At 41.3% G+C, this 27,959-nt stretch overlaps 1 protein-coding gene across 1 annotated transcript in view; it reads left to right on the top strand.

Annotated features, from left to right (window-relative positions):
• Positions 1-27,959, top strand: part of col27a1a (collagen, type XXVII, alpha 1a) — a 227,375-nt gene that overhangs the window by 13,884 nt on the left and 185,532 nt on the right. Inside the window, exons 3-7 of the mRNA XM_060936627.1 lie at positions 370-2,144; positions 6,313-6,366; positions 9,512-9,565; positions 9,999-10,052; positions 14,734-14,787. Coding sequence (XP_060792610.1) covers positions 370-2,144; positions 6,313-6,366; positions 9,512-9,565; positions 9,999-10,052; positions 14,734-14,787 — 1,991 coding nt within the window. The remainder of the gene's footprint in view (positions 1-369; positions 2,145-6,312; positions 6,367-9,511; positions 9,566-9,998; positions 10,053-14,733; positions 14,788-27,959) is intronic.

Genomic DNA, 27,959 nt, shown 5'->3' with positions numbered 1-27,959 from the left:
TGACCAAGTATAATATTTGTGTCTCATTTGTTAAACTGGGTTCTCTTTATCTACTTTTAGTACTTGTGTGAAAATCTGATGTTGTTTTAGATCATATTTATGCAGAAATATAGAAAATTCTAAAGGGTTCACAGACTTTCAAGCACCACTGTATTCAGTGTGAAATTAAATTAATTAACCATAAAGACATTTTTTTGCATAAATCCATCTTTATCAAAGGTGCCAATAATTCTGGAGCCATATTAAGTTAATGTGTGTGTAAAGTTGTTCATTGATGTGTCTTTATGTGAATGGGCATATCTGTGTGCACGTTTGTGTCATTGCATACTTCTTTGTATTAATAGGCATGCATGTAAATCTGTGTTGCAGATGTGGACGTGTTGCAGCGGTTGGCTCTTCGCCGTGAGCAGGGTTCGCGCTCTGTCCCGTTTGGTGTCATCCCACTCCGCTCCAGCATCATCCTCACAGCACGGGCACGTGTCACTGCTGCCACACACTCCATATTCTCACAGCCTTTCTCCTGGAACACCACATTCGTGCTAAGCATTCGCTCACATCGTGCCAACACTGCCTTCCTTTTCTCTGTTTTCTCTGGCTCACACCTCCAGTTAGGCTTGCAGGTATCGCCGGATGACATTATACTCCATGCTGGGCCTGGCAACTCAGTCCACTTTCCATATCACCTTCATGATGGCCGCTGGCACCACCTGGCCCTTGTGCTTGCTGGCCAGACAGCCACCCTGCTGCCTGCTTGTGACAATGGCAGCAGTGGAACAACCCAGGAGTTTCCACTACTCCCTCCATTTCGCCTGGACCCCCGCAGTACTTTCCGACTGGGCGGAAGCAGTGCCCTCCTACCTGGAATTGAACCTTTTGAGGGGGCAGTGTGCCAGTTCGATGTCATACCCACAAGACAGGTTAACTACTGCAAGGCCATTCGCAAGCAGTGCAGAGAAAATGATACCTACCAGCCAGCACCATCCTCTCCCCTGCTGCCTTTACCCTCCACAATGGTGCAGTCATCCAAATCTAATCGTACCCTTGCAGTCATGCCCACTCTAAGTCCTGTGACACTCCTGAATAACTCTGTCACACCTAGAGTCAGAGCCAACCATAATTCTGCAGGGTCCCGAGCCACAGTGACTCCTCAAATGCTTCCAACTCAGATAGGACTTGAACCGCCACCATTCCATGGAAACCTGAACATTGCCACACCTGCACCAACTTTCAGGGCACACAAAGCACTGCCCCAAAAAAGCAGCAAACCCACAGCCTCCAAGCCCATTGTGGCAAAATCCATCAGTGCCACCAAACTGACAGGGTTCAGACACACAACAGCAAAAGCTCAAGCTAAAACTGTTACTGTGAAACCATTACACATGTTTGCAAGTCCAAAACCTACTTTTTTAAATCCCATTAATGTATCAAAACCCAACAGCTCAAAACACACAAGTATATCAAAAGCCTTCAGCTCAAAACCCACCAGTGCACCAAAACCCAACAGCTCAAAACCCACTAGTCTGTCAAAACCTTCTAACTCAAAACCCAACAGTGTATCAAAACCTGCTAGCATAAAACCCACAACCAAATCAAATCCCACCAATTCAAAACATATAACCTCGAAATCAGCACCAGTAAAGCCCTCTAAATCCACAATTGCAAAATCTATAGCCATCAAACCCACAATTCCGAAAGGATCTCTTCCCAAACCCTCCCCTTCTAAACCTTCATTGGAAACAACCAGGACAAAAAGCCCAGCAAATCTCTCACAGTCTCCAGTGACCCCCACTGTCACTTCCACTAAGCGCCAATCAAACTTAACAATATCTTTATCCAAAAAGATTCCAACTACCCCCAAGGAACTAAGCCCTTTGCCAACTAAAAAGGTCCCAAGCAGCACCCAAGAGACACCCAGACACATGCCTCCCATGTCCAGGACAACACCTGTCATCCCTACTGTTTCAAAGATGTCTCCAAATAGACCAGTAAAACCTACCAAAAACTCAGTGGTACCTATTACCACATTGGCCCCAGAGACAGAGACAGTTCTGCCTGCTGATGGACTTCAGGGCTGGGATCTGGATCTAGGACTGTTTGCTTCTCCGATTGGACCACCAGGGCAAAAGGGAGAACTTGGACCTGCAGTAAGACCCCAGATTAGTTTTATATGCAATATTGTATTATGATAATTGCTGAAACTTGTGTACTTTGTCCTGCAACAGTCACTACGTTTACATGCACATAGAGAGAATCGAATTTCTGCCGTTGCTCGACTGAAATCGAAGTTCAAAATGCCATGTATACACCTTAATTCGGCTGAAATTGAACCGAACTTGATTTCTCGGAATCGAGCTACACGACCTAGTTTATGCGATTTCTGCCGAGCTACTTTGTGCATGTATACCCTATCGAGCTAGTTGTCGAGCTACTTCCGGAAGTGACAAGTGACGAGACCACAAGCGGGAAACACAACAGCCTCGGTCGGCATGACAACAACAGTAGCGAGCAGCAGAAGAGGTCAGGAGGAACAAACGAAGAAGAGAAAATGGCGATGTAGAGCTCTCTGAAGTGTGGGTGGAGCACAGAGGACGGCAGGACAAAGCTTCTGGTACTAATAGGCTTTTTATTGTCAGACTTTTCAGTTTAACAGCCTACTTTTATTCTTGAGAGAAGCGCGCGCTGTGTTCTAGTCCTGGGATGAGCTGTCCCCTCTGCTCTCCCTCTGCCTCCTTAAATAGGGCGCGGTTACTGGGAAGACACACAAACACAGGTTAATTACCGTCAGGTATAGTAATTCTGCCACTCACCTTCCCTGGCTCCGCCCTCCTGTCACAGACCGGCGCTTGACCACGCCCCCACTGCCACAGGCAAGCAGAAACGTGCACTTCTGGAGCAATGAGGAGAAAGAGTTCATGCTCATTCAGCTTAAGGAGTTGAATATATTAAAATTCATGGACGGAAGAAAAACGCGCAATGGAGAACACGGAACTGATAACTTTGTTTACACTCTTGAATAGCTCTTCTTCATGACGACAACCGGAAGTGTACCAACACGATGGGGCGTGTTGCGCCACCTGTGGCTCGGGTGCACAATGCACCTCACACAATAGCCCGATTTCATTGTGTGCATGTAGGATTGGATTTCTCTGGCACCCTGCTGGGACCTTCAGCTTGATTACCGACAGCAGCTCGATTTGGATGTGCATGTAAACGTAGTCAGTGTCCACTTTATTAGGAACACCTAATAGGCAGTTATTTAATCAGCCAATCATGTGGCAGCAGCACAATAGATAAAATCATGCAGAAATAGGGCAAGAGCTTCAGTTAATGTTCCTAGCAAACATCAGATTGGGGAAAAGTGTGATCTCAGTAACTTTGTGGGATGGTTGTTGGTTCAACTGTCCAGTTTCAGTGAGTCTGAGCCCATGATAGCCTCAGACTCCTATTCTTGGCTGACGTTAGTTGAACCCAATATGGTCTTCTGCTGTTGTAGTACATTCACCTTAGTATTTGATATTTTGTGCATGCCTGAGATGCTTTTCTGCTCACCACAGTTATAAAGAGTGATTATTTGAGTAACTGTATCCTTCCTGGCAGCTTGAACCAATCTAGCCATTTTCCTTTGACCTATCTTATCAACAAGGTGTTTCCACCCACAGAACTCACTCAGTGTTTTTAGTTTTTCACACCATTCAAAGTAAGCCCTAGAGACTATTGTGTGTGAAATTCCCAGAAGCTCAGAAGTTCCTGAATACTTAGACCAGCCTTTCTGGTACCAACAACTATGCCACGGTTAAAGGGCATATCATGAGTAAATTAAGGAACAAGATCAATGTAATTCTCCTATTTTATATTAAACTTTGGTCAAATATCTGTAACATTCTGCATTCTCTGCAATTTTTTTACCTTGCGCAATACCAGAAAAATTCAGTTGAAATCAAGCCATTTGAGGCAAATTCGTCCGCCTCTGAAAAAACTTGGCATTTGGATTTCCTGGGAAACATTGATTTTCGTGACGTCATCTGCGGGATGCCTCCCTCTGAATCCTACGTCAGCGCTGGTTTGTTTATGAGAAAGCGACCTGGTGGTTTTCTGCAAATTTCTTCAATGTTATCACGTAATTATTAAAATGGTTAACAGATGTATCGTAGGAGGGTGTAGCAACACGAATCTTGATGGGATTAGTACTCATCATTTTCCAAAAGACCGGACATTGAGAGAGAAATGGGAGCGCTTGGTCTACACAGGCTGTGCACTTACCGTAAATCGTGCAAAGCTCGCGCAGCCTGCTGGCGCTTCCGCAGATAATGTCACGATTCTGGCCCCAGACTCTCTTGGGATTTTTCCAGACGTGTTTTGTTATTTTATTTTTTTCTTCTGTAGACAAATGGCCTTGTGCAAAATTACCCTTCTGGATGAGTGTGTAAAGGGACATACTTTCATATAACCCCCCCCCCCGAAATTGGTCCAGAATATGCCCTTTAAAGTAACTGGGATCTTTTTTTTTTGCATTGTCTGATTAACTGAAACTCTTGATCTGTATCTGCATGATTGTATGCATCATGCTGCTGCCACACGACTGGCTGATTGGATAACTGCATGCACGAGCAGGTGTACATGTGTCCCTAATAAAATGGATAGTGAGTGTCTGTTTGAAATCTTCTATTTGGTGAAATATAGACAGTTTAGTTTGACCCATGTATGTTTATGTACGACAGATATAAGGAAAAGAACAGTTACATGCACATCATTACATATTCATACATTCATATGTGCATATCCTAAAGTCCTGCAGATCATGTATCATTTTTAAGTAAACGTTCATTTTGACACCTCATAAAAAACCAAACCAAACAAAACAGGGGGGAAAAACCCACACCAAAAACTAACACAAAAATTATAGGTTTTCTAAAGATTGAGGATAATTTCATGAGTTTGCAAGATACATGAATGTGTAACATGGCCAACAGGAAACATTTTATGTGATACAGTCGCATACAAACACAGATTCTCTTATATTAAGAAACAAGCTAGAAGGCCCCAAAGTTACTGCTTTCTTGCATCACTTAAGGACAGCAAGATGACAGACTAGGTGATGTGTGTGTGTGTGTGTGTGTGTGTGTGTGAGAGAGAGAGAGAGAGAGAGAGAGAGAGAATTATAAGGGTAAAATGCAGAGAGAACATTATCAGGAGTGTGTCTGTGTGTTTGTATGCAACATGACTCCTCTGTTATTACCAGTTTATTAGCTGAAGTGCACCATTATCCACCTTAATCTCACACACACACACACACACACACACACACACACACACACACACACACACACTAATTCTAACTTACCCTGCTGACACACCTTGGATACCTTCTTATTTACACACACACACACACACACACACACACACCACACAGTGGAAGCACAGGAGCCGTGAGCATCACAGTGCAGACTTGGCACTTAAAGAAGGAAATGTATTCCCACAGTGCTGGACAATGAAGTGTGTGTGTGTGTGTGTGTGTGTGTGCGCACGCACGCACACATGCACATGTGACAGAGAATGCACCGCTCGTGAAAAAGCCAGTGTGTCCCATGTGTGGATGCATAGCTTTAACCCTTAGAGATTCTTTACATAAATACACACGCATCCCCCCCACCCTCAAGAGCTTTCGTCAATAGAGTCCTTTCATCCATCGCCACGTGGCATTGTGGAGGGGGGCACACAGAGAGAAAGAGAGAGATAGAGAGAAAGAGAGAGAGAATTTGATCAGTCATACCTCTTTTTTAGTTAATAAAAAGTCACATTTATACATGTTTTTTTATCCGTGTGTGAACAAAACTAAACTTCATTATCAAGATCAGTTTATTTAGTAACACAGACAATGAGATGTAGCTTCTTCTTCTTGTTAGGTTTTGACTATAGATTTGACTGTAGCAATGTTACCAAATATAATGATGCCTGCTGAGTCAGTGGGCTGATCGAAAAATATGCAAAAAGCAATGGGCCATGCGCACGCGTGCGCACACACACACACACACACACACACGCGCGCGCGCGCGCGCGCACACACACACACACACACACACACACACACACACACACTTTTCACCCCATTATCAGGAAAAGGAAATTCATTCTTATAACTTCCTGTTTCGTCCGTATGTTTACTTTCTAAACATCGAGCTGTATTTTTATTGCGCTGTAGTTTAGAGGAGCAGTGTAAACTTTATGCATACACACAAAAAGAATAAAGATTTTTTTGTATGAGTGCGTACATATGTATGTAGAAGTATAACTTTTGTCACATCTCTTTTTTAGGGAATTCAGGGACCACCAGGAAAACCAGGAGCACCAGGAAAAAGGGGACCACAAGTATGTGTGTGTGTGTGTGTGTGTGTGTGTGTGTGTGTGTGTGTGTGTGGATGTGAGTGTGTTTGTTTTTGGGTGTGTGTATGTTTGTGAGTGGCAAAGACCTTGCTCCAGATAGAATCAGGAAAAAATTTTATAAAAAAGGTGTTTATAATAGCACATCCCATAAAACGTCACACATTTTTACAGTGTGTTAACTACTTCTTTCAAAAAAAAAAAAATGACAATGCTATGCAAGTGGTGAATGAACACAATTGGTTTGTGATCATATATCTGAAGAATGCATACTTCCACATTGCGAGTGGTGTGTAGTAGAGGCCATTCCTTCACTTCTGTATACATGGAGAGCTGTACCAGGTCAGAGACCTTTCCTTTTATTAGCTTTAGCACCTAGGGTGCTTGCAAAATGTGTGAGTAGCCTAGTCTGTCTGAGTTTGTGCTAGACAGACAGACAATGGGCAGATAACTCACTGTATAATGTAGATCCTAGATAGGGAAGAGACAGAGGCAGTGGTACACAATTGGCTAAACCTTTTGAAACAGCTGTGACTGTTATGAGTGCTCTATTGACTAAAATGAAGCAGTCAAGCAGTAACGTTAGTCCAACACAGTAGCAGAGATAGTTTCACATAAAGGCAGCAACAGCTACCGTCAAATGGTGCTGTTGGAGCATCCAAGAGACTATGCAACCAGTGTTGTTCATAGCCTACAGTTTCTGACTGTTTTTGACTTTACTGATAAGTCCTGCAGCAGATGAATGGGTCACTGTGGCACAGCAGACCATTCTCCTTGAAATGACGGGTCTGGCCCCTGGGAGTGACTCCAGGACACTGGCAAGTTTACAAAGGGTCAGGCACACTCTTGTGATTCTGCATGCTCACTGAACATATTGAGGCGAGTCAAAATGTTCTCACTCGTGCAAAACATTGGGAATAAACCAGTGTTGTAGTCGAGTCACTAAACCTCGAGTCTGAGTCCAGTCTCAAGTCCCTAGTGTTCAAGTCCGAGTCAAGTCCAAGTCATTAAAGAAAATTTCGAGCTGAGTTCACCATTGATCCAAGTCAAGTCCAAGAACAAAGCTCCAGCGGCACCATTTGATGGTGGCTGTTGCTGCCTTTATGTGAAACTGTCTCTGCTACTGTGTTGGACTAATGTTACTGCTTGTCTGCTTCATTTTAGTCAATAGGCTACAGATAAAAAGCTGGTTCATTGCCCAGCAAGCCCTGCTATCAACAGAGTAATGAACATAACATGTCATTTACTTCTCTGGGTGGAGTCTTACCAAATGGCGATTGAAGTTCGAAGTTGTCCCTGTCATCTCCTCTATAGTTCTTCTACATATGGAAGATATAGCAGTGCATTTTTTCCCACTGCATGAGAAGTCTGTATAAACAAAGCGGACAGTCCTAGTGGCATTCTCTCCAGGCATTTTAGAGCCATTAACATTGATTTGTTCCTGAACATGATGTATGAACAGGTGAATGTGCATTCTCTTGCACAAAATTAGTATAAAAGTTAATGTAGATATAAATATCTTATGCCAAATTATTCTGGCATGTTACAAAAAATAAAGAAAAAACAGAGTCCTCATCTCCAGTTTACGAGTCTGAATGCAGTTAATGCATGAATCCGAGTCCAAGTCCAAGTCATCAGTGTTCAAGTCCAAGTCAAGTCAAGAGTTGTTAAAATTAGGGCATGAGTCAGACTCAAGTCCAAGTCACTTGAGTACTACAAGCCTGGAATAAATCTCCCATATTACAAAGTTTTCGCAGAATCAACTTGAAGCATCTCTTTCTGGAGCTGCCCTAAATGTATAAGTGGTACATTGATGGATTTGTGCTGGGAGCACATAAAGTATTTCAAAGACAATTCTTAAAGGTGAGGTTTCAAAAAGGTTTCTGGCTTTCATGCAAAAACAGTGGTCCCACACTGGGACTTGGCCTTGGCACTTAGAGGTTTGCAGAACTTGCCATGAATCTGAATAGAAGATACAGATATAAAGTGGCTTTTGCTTAAGACAGCTTTTTTGCCATCCATCATTCAAGCTCTATGTGGAAGCAACTGCCAGGTGGCGTATTACTGACCAGGTGTTTGTGTGCTTTGGGGCGTACCATAAAGGGCTCTGCTGTCTAAAGGCAAGTGAGCCCACTGGGTAAAGGAAGTGATTGCTTAAGCATACTTGAATGCAGGTCAAGAGGCACCTTCAGTTAAATTTTGATGCATGCTGTGCCTACCTTCTGATGCATGCTAGAGGAATGTTACTTGCAGACATACCTATGTGAAGTGGCAACATGTCTACCTTCTCCAGATTCTATAGACATTTTGTAGCCCATGAACTCTGTGGTGAGTCTGAGGGATTCTCAACCCAGTAGTGAAAAGTGTCAGACTGTTATATAATTCTTATCCTCAGTAGAGTACAATAGAAACTGCAGTATGCAGTACGTAAATCTGAATATTCATTATCATGACATTAAATTATTGTAATTATGTGGAATGATTATGAGACAAAGAATGAGAAAGTGAGAACATCAAAGGACATCCATTTCAGTGTTTGGACACTACATGCAAGTATACACACACATACATAACACACAGTTCATGGTCTCACCTTTGACCTTGGGCTAATACGCATGTGGGTGTGATATGTCTCATTAGCAACTGTTGCTAACATGAACTCATACACCCATGTGTTGAGATCAGGGGTCATATTAGGCTGCGTCTTCCTGTCTGTCTGTCTTGTGTGTGTATGTATGTCACCTATGTGCATGTTTTGTATTAGGGTGTATTTCATTCAAGTTTGAATGGAGCCTTGTGTATGTGGAGATTTTGTGAATTGCACAGAGACACACAGACAGACAGACAGACAGACAGACAGACAGATGTATGCACACACTGTCATATCCACACAGTTTGGCATGTTTAAGCTCTTTTTGTCATCGTCAGTTCCCCTCACTGACCTTGACCTCAACCTCATGTTTGAGCCCTGGAACCAGGAAGGACATGTACTCAGTCAGATTTCATAGGTCACTAGGTCAGAGGTCACAGGTTTTAGTGTTTTGACCTCACTTCTGACTTGGACATAAATGGAAAATCTGTGTGTTTGTGCTTGTACCTCTTGGCATTTTCTCTCTGATGATTTGTGTTGCAGGGACCACCAGGGCCACATGGTAATCCAGGAAGACCAGGTCCCCCAGGATTAAAGGTATGTCTACACACTCTCTCTCTCTCTCTCTCTCTCTCTCTCTCCCTCTCTCTCTCTCTCTCTGTCTCTTTCTCTCTCTAACTCCATCCTGTTTTTCATGTATGTGTTTGTGTAAGAATGTATTCTTTCTGGGGAAGTCCTGTCCATATTTATAATTCTGAAAATGAAATGGATTAAACTTGATAAAAATGGAGGTACACAGCAGGGTACATGTGTTAACAGTAGGGATGTGGTTCTCTATATTTATACATTTCCTGTCTCCATTAAAGGCAATAAACCTACTTATGTTACAAATATAAACCAAACACAAAGACATGTATTCACAGTGCCAAAATGTGTCAGAGTTTAACAATACTTATCACACCACTCAGTCCCCATTTCTCAACCCCTACTTCACTACCTGATTCTTACACTTTTTGTGCCTCTTTTTCAGGGGAAGAAGGGTGACCCTGGACTTTCACCTGGAAAAGCCTCTAAAGGAGAGAAAGTGAGTGAAGAACACCCCTACACTGCCTTATGTTCACACTCTTAAGATATTGGGAAGTCCCTCAAACTAGCAACAATAAAATAATCAGAATGATCTCTTTAAAATGGTGTTTGTTGCAGAGGTCAGTCATCTATATTTCTAGTTTGTTTTCTGTTTAAAAGAACTTAAAGATGTAAGTGAAGGCTTGAATGTGGGAGCTAAGGCAAATTTTACTACTCATAATTGTGAAACCTTTTGGGCTGAATCTCATTGAATAGGTATAGCCTTAAATCTGTTATGTAATCTATACACACAGGAATGCTTCCTAGTTTTCTTTAAGCCAAGTGCGTCTTCTGGTAAAAATAAAAACTGAGTGTCAGGAATACAGGCGACAGACGGACGTAAGAGCTGAAAGAGAGCTTATTCAGGCAAACAAATCCAAATCGTCAGACAGAGAGCAGAATATAAAAAATAAAAAAATAAACAGGCAAAAGTCAGGTGAGGCACAGACAAAATATCAGAGGCAATAACAAAAAGGCAAAGTCTAAGGTACAAAACAAAGTCAGACCAGCACAATAATCAGAAGGCTTAGTAAACTTGGACACACACAACTGAGCATTTAATTCACAAAGTTCTAATGCTGGGAGTGTGTTTATATAGTGTGCTGTGGAGATTGAGTCCAGGTGAGTGCAATCAGTAATCAGGAGTCTGTGGATGGTGAAGTCCACGATGGATGTTGTAGTCCATGGCGGCCATATTTGAAGGCTGTTGTGAATTCTGCGAAGTGGTGTCTTGAGTGCAAGCAGGTGCAGGGCTTAATTTGAGCCGGAACATGATGGAACAAGATCCAGAACCTCCGTCGTCAGATCCGGCAGCTATTTTCATTTCATTCGGTGTTCCGGCAGCTACTTAAATGGATCAGATCACCTCTGTGACCATCACAAAGGGAAAAAAATCAAACAATAAATTAAATAAATAAGTAAATAAAAATTTGTTTAGTGTTCGGTTTTGATTTTGATATCTGTTGTTGATTTCTCTCCTATGACATCCACAAAATCTATGCGAAAGGGGAAGGGGGGGGCATGGGGTGTATACTTCCGCTCAATAGAACACTGGTTTTTTTGTAGCCGTTAGCTTGCGCTGTGGAAAAAATGGCAAAAAAACAAGAAAGCTTACTAAAATTTTTAAAATGAATTCTCCAACTTGTTTTGTAAACCCTTTATTTCTTAACTATTACTTGAATTGATTGCACTTATGTTTGCTGGCACTGCTTTTCAATTATTCTCTTTTTTGGGCTTTTTCCACCTTTATTGGATAGGACAGTGTAGAGACAGGAAATGAGCGGGAGAAAAACAGAGAGGGCTTGGAAAATGACCGTAGGTCAGAATTGAACCCGGGGTCCCCGGATTTATGGTATGGCGCCTTATCCACATGAGCCACGAAGTTTTTAATACCCTAATGCTTTTAAATACCCTACTTAAATCCTTAAAATGAGTCATTTAACTCATGTCTTGTGTGATTTGATCTCCAGTGGTGAAATAAACCGGTTGTGATATGAGTACAGTCTGTTATTTTAGAAGATAAATTTAATATATAATTTAATATATAGCCTAATAAAAATAATATTTTATAACATAATATCACAACATATTACTGTCTGTAACTGTTCGTCACTAAAGCGTTTTCTAAGATCATAATGTCTGATATTATTATTATTTTTTTTACACACACAATAGGCGTGTGTGTGTAAAGTTATAGTAAACCACCCCCCACCTTTTTTGTTTTTTTTTGAGTCGCCGGACCCACCCACCTCCTGCGTTCCAGGACCTCCCACTTCACAAATTAAGCACTGAGCAGGTGCATACATAACACTGAGCTTGCTGTGATATGACTCTTTCATTCAAACCATACAAAACTTACTTATTGTTCTTTTCATAGAATTTGATCAATGTGTGCTTAGTCTATTTAGAAGAAGCTTTTATTTGTCACACGTACACTTAAGCACACAATGAAATTTCTCCTCTGCATTTAACCCATCTGAAGCAGTGAACAAACACATGTACACACAAGTGAGCAATGAGCACACACACATACCCAGAGCAGTGGGCAGCTATGCTACAGTGCCCGGGGAGCAGTTGGGGGTTAGGTGTCTTGCTCGGGGCACTTCAGCCCAACCTCAGGCCATGGCTGCCCCATGTTAACCTAACCGCATGTCTTTGAACTTTCACTTCTTTCAAAGGCATTCTGAAAAAACAAACTCTTGAAAAATTAATTATCGAGGAAGTAATCCACCTCATTCGTGTTTATTACATCCTTTATTGTATTTCATGTTCTCAATCACCACTGGTGATGTGTTATGGATGAAACAAGCTTAAACAGATTATCAGCAATGGACACTAAATGTGAGGGCTTTTTCTCAACAATCGGATTCTCAACGGAGTCGACAACAGGCTGCATAAATCTACAGTATGGAAAGAACTCAGCCCCAGACTTTACATCATATGTTTTATTATTATTATTATTATTATTATTTTGAAAGAAGGGGGATTAGCGGTTGCTTAGCCACTCTAGCCCACGTTTGCTGGATTTGTATGTTGGCCTAAATGTCAGGCTGCCCAGGATACAATCAAACATACAAACACCAGTTATATTGATGCCTTCTCATTTCATCTGAGAATCCATCAATATTTTATTACAAATATCTTTTATTTGTAAAGATTTTCTAATATTAGCACTGTTGTATAGCAGAGAATTTTTCATAATGGGATTCACTAATGTGGTCGAAACTCAATCCTTAGACAGTCTTTGCAACTGTACAGACATTGGCCTTTTATTGTGTATAATCCATCCAAGGCGGCACGGTGATGTAGTGGTTAGCGCTGTCGCCTCACAGCAAGAAGGTCCGGGTTCGAGCCCCGTGGCCGGCGAGGGCCTTTCTGTGCGGAGTTTGCATGTTCTCCCTGTGTCCGCATGGGTTTCCTCCGGGTGCTCCGGTTTCCCCCACAGTCCAAAGACATGCAGGTTAGGTGAACTGGGGACTCTAAATTGAACGTAGGTGTGAATGTGAGTGTGAATGGCTGTCTGTGTCTATGTGTCAGCCCTGTGATGACCTGGCGACTTGTCCAGGGTGTACCCCGCCTTTCGCCCGTAGTCAGCTGGGATAGGCTCCAGCTTGCCTGCGACCCTGTAGAACAGGATAAAGCGGCTAGAGATAATGAGATGAGATGAGATAATCCATACATCCATTATCCATAACCACTTATCCTGTGCAGGGTCGCAGGCAGCTGGAGCCTATCCCAGCTGACTATGGGCGAGAGGCGGGGTACACCCTGGACAAGTCGCCAGGTTATCGCAGGGCTGACACAGAGACAAACAACCATTCACACTAACATTCACACCTACAGTCAATTTAGAGCCACCAATTAGTCTAACCTGCATGTCTTTGGACTGTGGGGGAAACCGGAGCACTCAAAGGAAACGCACGCAGACACAGGGAGAACATGCAAACTCCACACAGAAAGGCCCCCATCAGCCACTGGGCTCGAACAAGAACCTTCTTACTGTAAGGCGACAGTGCTAACCACTACACCACCATGCCACCCCCGTTTTGTATCATGTAAATTGTAAATGTAATTTTCATATAGTATCAGCCTATAACACTTATCTGGACAAAACCCCCATGAAAACATGCTTCTGTGTACATTTTTATTAGTCTGACAGGAAAACATACTGTGAACAGCATGACAACAATGAACTTTTTAGTGCACGAAATAGTCACTGGATTGCAAAAGGTTTATGAGGTTGCAGTCAAATAGCTTCCTCATGTAGGTGCTTTTTTAGTGATGAAACTACCAGGCTTATTAGTGATAAGTATGCATAATATGATGAGAATATTGGCTTGGTCATAGTGACTTCACTGATACAGATGTTTAGCTATGTTGTAATTCTTATATGGTACTTGATTCTACATGTGATACATCTCATAGTCCTATAACATTTCACATATCGGCAAACAAGTTACCTGCTCAAGTAAAATGGAATTTTCTTTGTCAATAGATTTGAAGTATGTGAAGTATTACCAGTAATTATCTACATTGACAAACATTTCAAATCACTCAAAGATTTTTTTTTTTGCATAAAATCACTTGGGGCGGCACGGTTGTGTAGTAGTTAGCACTATCGCCTCACAGCAAGAAGGTCCAGGTTCGAGCCCCGTGGTCGACGAGGGCCTTTCTATGCGGAGTTTGCATGTTCTCCCCGTGTCCGCGTGGGTTTCCTCCGGGTGCTCCGGTTTCCCCAACAGTCCAAAGACATGCAGGTTAGGTTAACTGGTGACTCTAAATTGACCGTAGGTGTGAATGTGAGTGTGAATGGTTGTCTGTGTCTATGTGTCAGCCCTGTGATGACCTGGCGACTTGTCCAGGGTATACCCCGCCTTTTGCCCTTAGTCAGCTGGGATAGACTCCAGCTTGCCTGCAACCCTGTAGAACAGGATAAAGTGGCTAGAGATAATGAGATGAGATAAAATCACTTGGATGGAAAAATTTCTTGTGCTTACACTGATCATCAATTAGACAATTAGGTTTTATTACATGAAATGTGCAATATATGAATATAAACTAAATTCTCATATCATTCTCGAAGATCTTTTCCTAGCATTGACTATTGAGTTCATTGCTCTGAATATTGTGTTTGTTTATAGGGAGATCCTGGTATTATTGGTCCTGCTGGTTCACCTGGCGTAGTGAGTCAAAAGGTAGGTAGCAAAACTGTTACTTAAAATTACATATAAAAGTGATTATGCCTTTTGTGCTCTCTCTCTCTCGCTCTCTCTCTCTCACACACACACACACACACACCTTTGTATAGACATATTGTAATATCTCACTGTGTGTCTATGTTGTCATGGATATAACTATAAACACTGCAGGGAATCCCAACGGAATGTTTTACACAGCTGTGACGCAGAATCTGACACACACACATGCACATTCCAGCTCATCTCGATAGGGCTAAGTGCTTTTAAGCATCTTTCTCTGTCTCTCTCTCTCACACACACACACACACACACACACACTTGTTGCACTTCCTGGATGAAACAGGAGATCAATGTACAAACTGCACAGGTTTGTTTATCCTTTTTGCCTAACTGTTTATAAATGTATAATCATTATGCAAGAGCAGTTTCCTGTTACTGTCAGTGCGTGGATTCTTCTCATCTGCCAAAATCTCTGTTACTTTGGCTGAGCTGAGAGTTATAGGAAATGCATCCTTTCCTCCTCAATCACACAATATATAACAGTTATTCCATGAAATCAAGTCGTACGTGAGCTGATAGCCAACGAGGTGTGTTGTGCCGAGTTGGCTGTAAGCCATGTGCGAATAACTGTTTTATTCTATCCACATTCACTGGATTTTGAGAAACTGAGCATTTTTGTTTTTATTTTTTGCAAATTCGATAAATAAAAACTTTATACAAAACGTATGACAAAATCATATCTGCTTATAATGTAAAAAAACAAACAGTGAAATGACAGTAGCAATTTGTGAAAAATGCTATAATCATAATTCATGAAAAATAAAAAGGATACATTCTTACCAGGGCGGCACGGTGGTGTAGTGGTTAGCGCTGTCGCCTCACAACAAGAAGGTCCTGGGTTCGAGCCCCGGGGCCGGCGAGGGCCTTTCTGTGTGGAGTTTGCATGTTCTCCCCGTGTCCGCGTGGGTTTCCTCCGGGTGCTCCGGTTTCCCCCACAGTCCAAAGACATGCAGGTTAGATTAACTGGTGACTCTAAATTGACCATAGGTGTGAATGGTTGTCTGTGTCTATGTGTCAGCCCTGTGATGACCTGGCGACTTGTCCAGGGTGTACCCCGCCTTTCGCCCGTAGTCAGCTGGGATAGGCTCCAGCTTGCCTGCGACCCTGTAGAAGGATAAAGCGGCTAGAGGAGATGAGATGACATTCTTACCATCAAATACTTTTATTCTATATTTTGTTGCTTTTTTTGTTTTGTTTTTTTGGGGGGGGTTTCTTCTTTAGGGTTTTTTGGCAGTTGGCAAACCAGCTTCAAGGTGTATTACCACCACAAACTGGGCTGGAGTGTGGAACAGGAGATATTGTGGGGGGTGTCTATTCTTTTAGCTATTTCTGTTTCTTTCAAATACTTGATAATTTTTAGGATTTTGTTTTCGAGTAAAGTTTTTATTTTGTCCTCGGTTGGTTCAGCAACACGTGCCGCTATTTTGTTTTTCTCTACTCATGGTACTGTATATGAGCTAATATCCTAGTAGTTGAGGAGCCAATCAGAGTGTGCGATTGCTCATATCCAGTAAATGTGGATAGAATAAAAAGGAATAAAGTACTAGGAGATTTTCAACTACATGTTCCATAATGCACTGCAGCCAGGAAGCATGTGATTGTTGTCTCAGAGAATATTTGATTATTTTCTTGTAAATTTACAAGTTTATTCTTGGAAATTCTGTTCTTTTTTTTCTTAAAATAATACCCACCTCCCCCAGCTCCATATTTTTTAAACACTATTTTTCAGAGTATGTTTCTTATAAATTTACAACTTTAATCTCAGAGAATTTCTGAGTTTTTGCTTGCAAATTTATGACTTCATAATCTTAGAGAATATCTGAGATTTTTCTCATAAATTTGTGACTTTAATCTCAGAAATTCTGTTTTATTCCCCCTTGGAATATTACCCCCTCTCCCAGCTCTATAATATTTATATATTTTACCTAAAATGGCTGTAATAGGCCGTCGTAATCCTGCTAGTCTACCTAACCTACAATAATACTCATTTCTCTCCTCCTGCATTAATTCAATTGACCTATAACCTTGCTTTGCTAAAAGAATGCAAACAGCCTGTGTTATATCTGCATAATCAGAGTTTTTTTTATCCCCCACTGGCCGAAAGGCCTGAAGGGGGATTATGTTGTGGTGATGTCTGTCCGTCCGTCCGTCCATCCCGGGAAGGGTGCTCACCTTATGAAATCAACTCCTCTCACAATTTTTGGAGGAATTTCACAAAACTTCACAAGGTTCTTTGTTATCTGTCGGTAATACGCATATTGCAATTTCATTCAATTCATTTGCATTTTACCAGCGTTATGGCATAGTTGCCAGCGGGGGATATTGTGCTCTCAGAGCACTTTTTTTTTTAACAGAACATTTTATTTGAATAAAAATGTCGTCTGTGTAGGCTTCTCAACCATATGTTCTAACATTTAAAGTCTATTTGTAGTAAGTAGTGAAAGCTTTCATTATCCATACTAATCAGATTAAAAAACTTTGAATGACATCATTCAAAACTCCATTGGTAAAACTAATCCACATTGAGTAGGGCTAAACGGAGACTGGTGGCTTGGGACATTCACATTCTATGATTCCTGCCGTGTTTCTAGAATATTATTTTCATATTCATGCATTTGGTTTGTAAGTTCTATTTTCTGAATATTAATATAAAGTTAACTTTCAGCGTTAGAATGTTTGTGTTTTTTTTGGGTGCAGTATCGCCTACAGAGCTGGAGAGCATTCTGAAACAAACTCTACAACCTCAAGACACCAACAGTATTACATTTCAATGTCAAAACACTTTAGCATTCGCTTCACCTAAAAATAACTTGCGCTACTTTGTGCAGTATTAGAGTTGGAACCAAAAAAGCCACTTGGCAGCGTCTTCTTAATAAACAAAAGTATAGGATTGGAATTTACCTCCTTATCATAATACGTATCTGTGACACAATTATAATGCCAAATACCTTACATGACCTTCCTTTTGCTGTTCTTTGTTTGGGACACAACATTTTTAGGGTCTCAGCCTGAAATTGCTCAGTCAAGTTTCTGTATATATGAATTGCTTTGGAACAGGATCATATTGTTTACATATTACATCATGCACAAAAGGTATACCGTATATATTTATATACCGTAAGCTGAGAAGCTAAAAGTAATGATATATGTTGATGCTGAAGTGAGTACCTGAAGTGCCTTTCACGTTCAGCAAATATCACTCAATAAGACAGAAACTGAGCATGTAGCCATTAAAAAATATAGAACATCACCACAGTATCATCATATATGCAATTTTGATTGAATGCAGCATTAAAAGTGTACAAAACTCACTGACTTGAATAAAAGTACTTCTACTGTAGTAATAATTCAGGAAAAGGAAAGTTATTGAGGAGTTATCAAGGAGGACTAACGAAATCATCTGATGAAAAATTACAGTGTTTTGCAAAAGTATTCATCCCCCTTGGTGTTTGTCCTGTTTTGTCACATTACAAGCTGGAATTAAAATTGATTGGTGGGGGGTTAGCACCATTTGATTTACACAACATGCCTACCACTTTAAAGGTGAATTTTTTTTATTATTATTATTGTGACACAAATAATAATTACGATGAAAAAAAAACAGAAATCTGGAGTGTGCAATCAAAATGTCATATGATCCATCACATGATGTCTGTATAAATCAACCTGTTCTGGAAGGACCCAGACTCTGCAACACTATTAAGCAAGCAACATGAGAACCAAGGAGCCTCCAAACAGGTCAGAGACAAAGTTGTAAAGAAGCATAGATCAGGGTTGGGTTATAAAAAATATCCCAAACTTTGAATATCCCAGGGAGCATCATTAAATCCATTATAGCAAAATGGAATGAATGTGGCACCACTACAAACCTGACAAGAGAAGGCCACCCACCAAAACTCACAGACCGGGCACGGAGGGCATTAATCAGAGATGCAACAAAGACACCAATGATAATGCTGAGGGAGCTGCAAAAATCCACAGCGGAGATGGGAGTATCTGTCCGTAGGACCACTTTGAACCTGTTCACTCCACAGAGTGGGGCTTTCTGGAAGAGTGGCCAGAAAAAAGTAATTACTTAAGAAAACATATTTGGAGTTTTCCCGATAACATGTGGCAGACTCCCCAAATACATGAAAGAAAATTCTCTGGTCAGTTGAGACTAAAATTGAACTTTTTGGCCATCATGGGAAATGCCAAGTGTGGTGCAAACCCAACACTTCCCATCACCCTGAGAACACCATTCCATGGTGGTGGCAGCATCATGCTGTGGGGATGTTTTTCATCTGCAGGGACAGAAAAGCTGGTCAGAACTGAAGAAAAGATGGATGGCACTAAATACAGGGTAATTCTGTAGGAAAACCCGTTTGAGTCGGCCAGATGTTTGAGACTGGGATGAAGGTTCACATTCCAGCAGGACAACGACTCTAAACATACTGCTAAAGCTACATTGGAGTGGTTTAAAGGGAAACATTTAAATGTCTTGGAATGGCCTAATCAAAGCCCAGACCTCAATGCAATTGAGACTCTGTGGCATAACTTGAAGATTGCTGTACACCAATGCAACCCATCTAATTTGAAGGAGTTGGAGCAGTTTTGCCTTGAAGAATGGGCAAAAATCCCAGTGGCTAGATGTGCTAAGCTAATAGAGACATACCCCAAGAGACTTCTAGCTGTAATTGTAGTAGAAGGTGGCTCTACAAAGTATTGACTTTGAGGGGTGAGTACCGTGGCACACTCCAGATTTCTGTTTGTTTGTTTTTTTCATCTAAATTATGATTTGTCACAAAAAAAATTGCACCTTTAAAGTTGTAGGCATGTTGTGTAAGTCAAATGGTGCTGACCACCCAAAAATCCATTTTAATTCCAGCTTGTAATGTGATAAAACAGGACAAACACTAAGGGGGATGAAAACTTTTGCAAGACACTGTACTTGAGTAATTACCATCCATCCATTATCGCTTATCTTGTGCAGGATCATACGCAAGCTGGAGCCAATCCCAGCTGACTATGGGTGAGAGGCGGGGTACACCCTGGACAAGTCACCAGGTCATCGCAGGACTGACACATAGAGACAAACAACCAATCACACTCACACCTACGATCAATTTAGTTCCACCAATTAACCTAACCTGCATGTCTTTGGACTGTGGGGGAAACCGGAGCACCCAGAAGAAACCCATGCAAACACGGGGAGAACATGCAAACTCCGCACAGAAAGGCCCCCATCAGCTGCTGGGCTTGAACCAAGAACCTTCTTGCTGTGAGGTGACAGTGCTAACCACTACACCACTGCGCCGCTCTTGAGTAATGACATACTTTTAATATGTGTTGACACAAAATAAAATCTACGGGCAGTTTCAGAATCATGGTTGTCTTTTTGAATAATACCAACTAACTCCTGCAACTAGGTCCAGTATATACACTCACTGGCCACTTTAATAGGAACTTGTTCTTGATTCTAAGATTCCTCTTCTTGGCTGCAGGAGTGGAACCCAATGTGGTCTTCTGCTGTTGCATGCTGAGATGCTTTTCTGCTCACCATGGTTATAAAGAGTTACTATGAGTTCCTATATCCTTTCTGGCAGCTCAAACCAATCTGGCCATTTTCCTCTGACCTCTCTTATCAACAAGGCATTTCTACCCACAGAACTGTCAATCACTCAATGTTTTTTGTTTTTCACACCATTCTGTGTAAACTCTAGAGACTGTTGTGTGTGAAAACCGCAGGGGATCAGCAGTTTCTGAAATACTCAAACCAGTCTATCTGGCACCAACACCCATGCCACAGTGAAAGTTACAGAGATCACAATTTTTCCCATTCAGATGTTTGACATGAACATTAACTGAAGCTCTTGATTTGTATCTGCATGATTTTATGCATTGTGCTGCTGTCAAGGGATTGGCTGATTAGATAACTGCATAAAACAGCAGGGGTATGGGTGTTCCTAATAAAGTGGCTGGTGAGTATATACAGTGTCTTGCAAAAGTATTCACCCCTCCTTGGTGTTCGTCCTGTTTTGTTGCATTACAAGATGGAATTAAAATGGATTTTTTTTTGGGGGGGGGGGGGTTAGCACCATTTGATTTATACAACATACACTTTAAAGGTGGGGGGAGAAATCTGGAGTGTGCATAGATATTCACTTCCTTTTGTATGAAACCCATAAATAAGAGCTGGTCCAACCAATTCACTCCATCTCATCTCATCTCATCTCATCTCATCTCATCTCATCTCATCTCATTATCTCTAGCCGCTTTATCCTTCTACAGGGTCGCAGGCAAGCTGGAGCCTATCCCACCCAGCTGACTACGGGCGAAAGGCGGGGTACACCCTGGACAAGTCGCCAGGTCATCACAGGGCTGACACATAGACACAGACAACCATTCACACTCACATTCACACCTATGGTCAATTTAGAGTCACCAGTTAACCTAACCTGCATGTCTTTGGACTGTGGGGGAAACCGGAGCACCTAGAGGAAACCCACATGGACACGGGGAGAACATGCAAACTCCGCACAGAAAGGCCCTCACCGGCCACGGGGCTCGAACCCGGACCTTCTTGCTGTGAGGCGACAGTGCTAACCACTATACCACCGTGCCGCCCCCAATTCACTCCATAAGTCACATAATTAGTTGATTAAGATCCACCTGTGCACAATCAAAGTGTCACATGAACCATCACATGATGTCTGTATAAATTCACCTGTTCTGGACAGACCCTGACTCTGCAACACTACTAAGCAAACAACATGAAAATCAAGGAGCACTCCAAACAGGTCAGAGACAAAGTTGTGAAGAAGATTGGATCAGGGTTGGGTTATAAAAAAAAAATCCCAAATTTTGAATATCCCAGGGAGCACCATTAAATCCATTATAGCAAAATGGAAAGAATATGTCACCACTACAAACCTGACAAGAGAAGGCCGCCCACCAAAACTCACAGACCGCGCAAGGAGGGCATTAACCAGAGATGCAACAAAAACACCCAAGATAACACTGAAGGAGCTGCAAAAATCCACAGTGGAGATGGAAGTATCTGTCCATAGGACCACTTTAAGCTGTGCACTCCACAGAGCGGGGCTTTATGGAAAAGTGGCCAGAAAAAAGTAATTGCTTAAGAAAACACATTCTGAGTTTGCCCAACAGCATGTGGCAGACTCCCCAAACACATGGAAGAAGATTCTCTGGTCAGATTAGACAAAAATTAATCTTTTTGGCCATCATGGGAAGTGTCATGTGTGATGCAAACCCAACACCCTGAGAACACCATTCCTCCAGTGAAGCATGGTGGTGGCAACATCATGCTGTGGGGATATTTTTCATCTGCAGGGACAGGAAAGCTGGTCAGGACTGAAGGAAAGATGGATGGCACTAAATACAGGGTAATTCTGGTGGAAAACCTGTTTGAGCCAGCCAGAGGTTTGAGACTGGGATAAGGGTTCACATTCCAGCAGGACAATGACCCTAAACATACTGCTAAAGCTACACTGGATTGGTTTAAAGGGAAACATTTAAATGTCTTGGAATGGCCTAATCAAAGCCTAGACCTCAATCCAATTGAGACTGTGGTATAACTTGAAAATTGCTGGACACCAACGCAACCCATCTAACTTGAAGGTGTTGGAGCAGTTTTGCCTTGAGGAATGGGCAAAAATCCCAGTGGCTAGATCTAAGATGCTAAGCTAATGGAGACATACCCCAAGAGACTTGCAGCTGTAATTGGAGCAAAAGGTGGCTCTACAAAGTATTGACTTTTTGGGGGGGCTAGAGCACACTCCAGATTTCTGTTTTTTTTTCATCTTAATTATTGTCTCATCTCATTATCTCTCGCCGCTTTATCCTTCTACAGGGTCGCAGGCAAGCTGGAGCCTATTCCAGCTGACTATGGGCGAAAGGCGGGGTACACCCTGGACAAGTCGCCAGGTCATCACAGGGCTGACACATAGACACAGACAACCATTCACACTCACATTCACACCTACGGTCAATTTAGAGTCACCAGTTAACCTAACCTGCATGTCTTTGGACTGTGGGGGAAACCGGAGCACCCAGAGGAAACCCACGCGGACACGGGGAGAACATGCAAACTCCACACAGAAAGGCCCTCGCCGGCCCCGGGGCTCGAACCCAGGACCTTCTTGCTGTGAGGCGACAGCGCTAACCACTACACCACCGTGCCGCCCCTTAATTATTGTATGTGTCACAATTTAAAAAGAAAAAAAAAACAATTTACAGATTTAAAATGGTAGGCATGTTGTGTAAATCAAATGGTGCTAACCCCCCAAAAAATCCATTTTAATTCCAGCTTGTAATGTGACAAAACAGGACAAACACCAAGGGGGATGAATACTTTTGCAAGACACTATATGCTGGAGTTTTTTATACCTTATTTTACAGGGACACACCAGCCCTACCTACAGCAGTAATGTCTCTTGTGAGTTCTTATAAATATGTTTGTAAGAATCAAATGGAGGTTTGATTTTGACCTTGTGGTCATTTCATTTAATTCTACTTTAATCATTACACTAAGATTTTTACTGGTTAAATTCAGAATTGCATTTTTTAGCAGTAGCTAGGTTTTACTTTTGGACATATACTTTCATTCACAGCAGAAAGATATTTACGTGTAAGTTACATAAAAAAAAAAACTAAGTGCCTCCGACAGTATCCTTTATCCATCAAAAATATCGAATCTGGAAAATCACTAACCATATGATGAGGTTGTAACTGAGGTGTTTTTTTTTTTTGGTTTATTTATTTTGAAGCAGAATACTCTGTTGTTGCACTGTAAAGTAAAAACAGGACTTGAAACAGATGCAAAGCACATTTGCAGTAGAGCTTCACATGTGGTTGAAATGTGAGTCCATCAAAAAGTGTCCCTACGGAAAACCACAAGGATCGTCACCACTTCAGTTGTTACTACAGTTACCACCTTTACAAACATTGTTGCATGGATATTGAAAATTTGGACTTAAAATTACATACATTTCAACCGTGTTTCACTTTGTACACCTTATTCTTGTGGACTATAAGAAAGTGGGTCAATTTTAGAAATACACAAAATGCTGTCTTCTCACCGCAAGTAACATGCCCAGTATATGGCCTGTAGCTTTGAAATTCTGCATAGTTAATTTCCATCTCAAAATGTAATTTTTTTTTCAGCAGAGAAGCAAACAAAAAAAAATCTGAGGTTTGATATTTGGACTATTGCGGACCTGAAAAGTATACCCTGATTGTGAAACAGCCCCTATGCAAAATAATCCATTCTGTTTTTATGTAAACTAATCATGTGAGCTATGCTGAAGTGAGCACCACCCCATCAACAGTATGTAAAAAAATATCAACATTAGCTGACTAGCTAATTTAGCCTAATGCTATTCAGGTTTCAGTAACTTGTTAAATTTGCTAGCTAACAAGCTAGCTCATGTTAAGTCACATAAGTTTCTAGCTAAATAATTAGCTATCTAGCAAAAAAAAGAAAATGCCACTTTACACATTATCCCATTATCCTAAGCACTTCCTATCATCTGTAGTAGCACTTGGATATGTTTAACATGACAAACAATTGCTATTGAGCATGTAAGTTACATTTTAAATGTGTAATATATAGCTTTCATACTATAAAACATCAAAAAATTTGGCTAGCTAGTCTAGCTTAGCTGTACATAGTAGCTCAGGCATTCAGGCTGATACTAATTGGAAAGTTGTGATTGCAAATCCCAACTCCACCATGGTTGGATCCTTGAGCAATGCCCTTAACTCTCAATTGCTCAGATGTTTCCTGTCTCATTTCTAAGCATCTTTGAATAAGCTGTTTACATAAGCTACATTCTGAAGATGATCAACTTTGTTTATGACATATAAATCACAGTCAGTCGAGATAATATAAAAGCCATGAGGTTATGTACAGGGAATGAATAAATGTAGGGAATGAGTCTGTGAAAAAGTTTCATTGGCCACTTGGACCAGCATTTTTAGAGTTATGCGCTTGAGGTGTAATGTGTGTGTGTGTGTGTGTGTGTGTGTGTGTGTGTGTGTGTGCGCGTGCTTCCGTTGAAAACACTGATGAGAAAAGCAGCCAACCCTCAAAAACACAGCATGCAGTATTTAATTTCACAACCTTGGCTGAGTGAAGAGAAAAAGACAGAGAGTGTGTGTCAGCGTCTGTGAGTGTGTCTTTGAATGTGCATTTAAAATACATGTTTTTGCATGTGAATGGATTTCCAGACACTGGCAGGTCAGGAAGAGTCCTGCCAAGACATAAATAACTACACATTTCCCACTGCGTATACACACACACACACACACACACACACACACACACACACTTGTCATATTATCCTTGTGAGGGCCTTTCACTGACAATAATAAATGCAAGTAATTAATATGACACCTACACCTAACCCTTAACCTCAGTAACTAAAATTCCCTCCTACACACACACACACACACACACACACACACACACACACACACACACAGTGCTACACTTAAATCTTACTCCTACTGTACATTAAAAAAACCTGTCTCTGAATAACTGCATTGTTTACCCTAATTCTTCAGATTAGTATTATTTTATTATTTGTATCAAGAACAGATCACAGCAGTTCAGCTAAAGTTTGCAACAGTAAAAGTTCACCAAGGCTCTGTCTTGCCATGGAAAATGATCGTATTGATCAACATACCCGTATTGTTCAACCAAAGTGTGGCTACTGTGTTCCTTTCAGAAAAAACAAAAGTAAGCCAAACATTATTCCTCTGTTTATATAATACCAGATCTATCCTGCTGTATCCTAGTCCTGTCACATGTAATAGCCATTAGTTGACTGAGTACTTAGATTTTCCGTTTTGATGTATTATATTAAGCCCTGTGATGACCTGGCAACTTGTCCAGGGTGTACCCCGCCTTTCGCCCGTAGTCAGCTGGGATAGGCTCCAGCTTGCCTGCGACCCTGTAGAACAGGATAAAGCAGCTAGAGATAATGAGATGAGATGAGATGAGATGAGATGAGATGAGATGAGATGAGATGAGATGAGATGAGATGAGATGTATTACATTAGGCGGCACGCTGGTGTCGTGGTTAGCACTGTCACCTCACAGCAAGAAGGTTTTGGGTTTGAGCCCAGTGGCCGACGGGGTCTTTCTGTGTGAAGTTTGCATGTTCTCCCCGTGTCTGTCCGGGTTTCCTCTGGGTGCTCCGGTTTCCCCCACAGTCCTAATTGGCTTAGACAATTAAGCTAATTGGTGGCTCTAAATTAACCACAGGTGTGAATGTGAATGGTTGCTTGTCTCTCTGTGTCAGCCCTGCAATGATCTGGTGACTTGTCCAGGGTGTATCCTGCCTCTCGCCCATAGTCAGCTGGGATAGGCTCCAGCTTGCCTGTGACCCTGCACAGGATAAGCGGTTACGGATAATGGATGGATGGATGTATTACATAAGTTTCACTTGTTTGCTAATTAGTCCACAATGATTCAAAAATACTTTGTCATGAACTTGAGCAGGCTTTGCTTACTGTCCTGTACTTTTCCAAGTAGGCATTTGTTGGTATTCTCAGTAACATCTTTTCTTGTAATTAGAAGACACAATTTTCATGTGTTGTTGTGTTTTGACGAGAATACTAGATTGCACTTTTTAAAAAATCGAACTTCACCTCCAGCTCCGAGCCTAACTCCACCCACTGCATATTTTTAATAAATGCAAAAAAAAAAAAAAAAATAGTCAAGGGGCTTAGGAGAGGGCGGGGTGGGGTTCTGGGATATGTGAGGCAGGAGTTGCTCAATGAGTTTCGATCAGCATATATTTGAAAATAAGCATGGTTTCACAGACTCCCACTCAAAGGCTGGGCCTGGGTGAGGTCACCCATTCACCTCTGATGAGAGGTCGTTAATATTCTTTTTTTTTATTTTAAAATACAAATTTCATGATTCTCTGCATCAGCATTGGCCTTGCAAGGTTCAGGATGATTTTAAGCAGTATATGGCTTTTTGAGCCATTTTCAACCCATACAATTATACTTTTGTCAATATTAACACCAGCATTGATGTACTTTGTCACAGTACAGTCATATTTAGTTTACGGCTCAGAAAAACACATTTAAATGTGCAGTACTTCTTTTATGTTGGCCACATTCCCAGTGGAGAAGCCATAGGTACAACTGCTCAAAATGATATGCTAACTGAAGTTCAGATTAGCTTAATAAAAATGCTGCTCGCAGTTGTTGCTCACTGAAATGTTAATCAATAGAATGCTGTTTCTCAGACTTCAGAATAACATTAGAATAATCTTCTCTATATTATATAAGAAAAAATGGATGATATTAAGAAAAATCACAAGATGTCTTCAAAATAAAAAAAACCCTTTGATCATGTCACAGGTTTTTTTTTTAACAATTTTTCTTTTATTCTGAGTCACATGTAAATGACACATGGATTCTATGTGCTTCACCACGTGCTACACTATGTACTTCACCAGGGATTATCTACAAAACAGAGACTTAGTGTTTTTTCTTTTGGATCAGCGTGAATAAATTTGTTTGTTCTGACAAGAGCAGCAGGTTAGTATTAGGATTCATAGGAAGCTAGTAGAGAAGAAAACATGCACACACAGATTAGTCTTTGTGGATTTGACTTTTGATGCATATATTCCATTCTTGCTATACTGTAGTAGATCTTGCATTGAGCCGAAAGTATTTATGGGAACCATCCTCCCGAAAATAATTTATATACGGGTATATAAAAACTAGAAGGGTACCCAGTAGAGCGCATACAGTGGTGCTTGAAAGTTTGTGAACCTTTAGAATTTTCTATATTTCTACATAAATATGACCTAAAACAACATCAGATTTTCACACAAGTCCTAAAAGTAGATAAAGAGAACCCAGTTAAACAAATGAGACAAAAATATTATACTTGGTCATTTATTTATTGAGGAAAATGATCCAATATTGCATATCTGTAAGTGGCAAAAGAATGTGAACCTTTGCTTTCAGTATCTGATGTGACCCCCTTGTGCAGCAATAACTGCAATTAAACATTTCCGGTAACTGTTGATCAGTCCTGCACACCGGCTTGGAAGAATTTTAGCCCATTCCTCCGTACAGAACAG

Source organism: Neoarius graeffei, chromosome 12 (assembly GCF_027579695.1).
Source record: "Neoarius graeffei isolate fNeoGra1 chromosome 12, fNeoGra1.pri, whole genome shotgun sequence".
Classification (NCBI taxonomy): Eukaryota; Metazoa; Chordata; class Actinopteri; order Siluriformes; family Ariidae; genus Neoarius; species Neoarius graeffei.
Note: the sequence above shows the minus strand (reverse complement) of the source record. Positions and strands in the feature narration are given on the sequence as shown.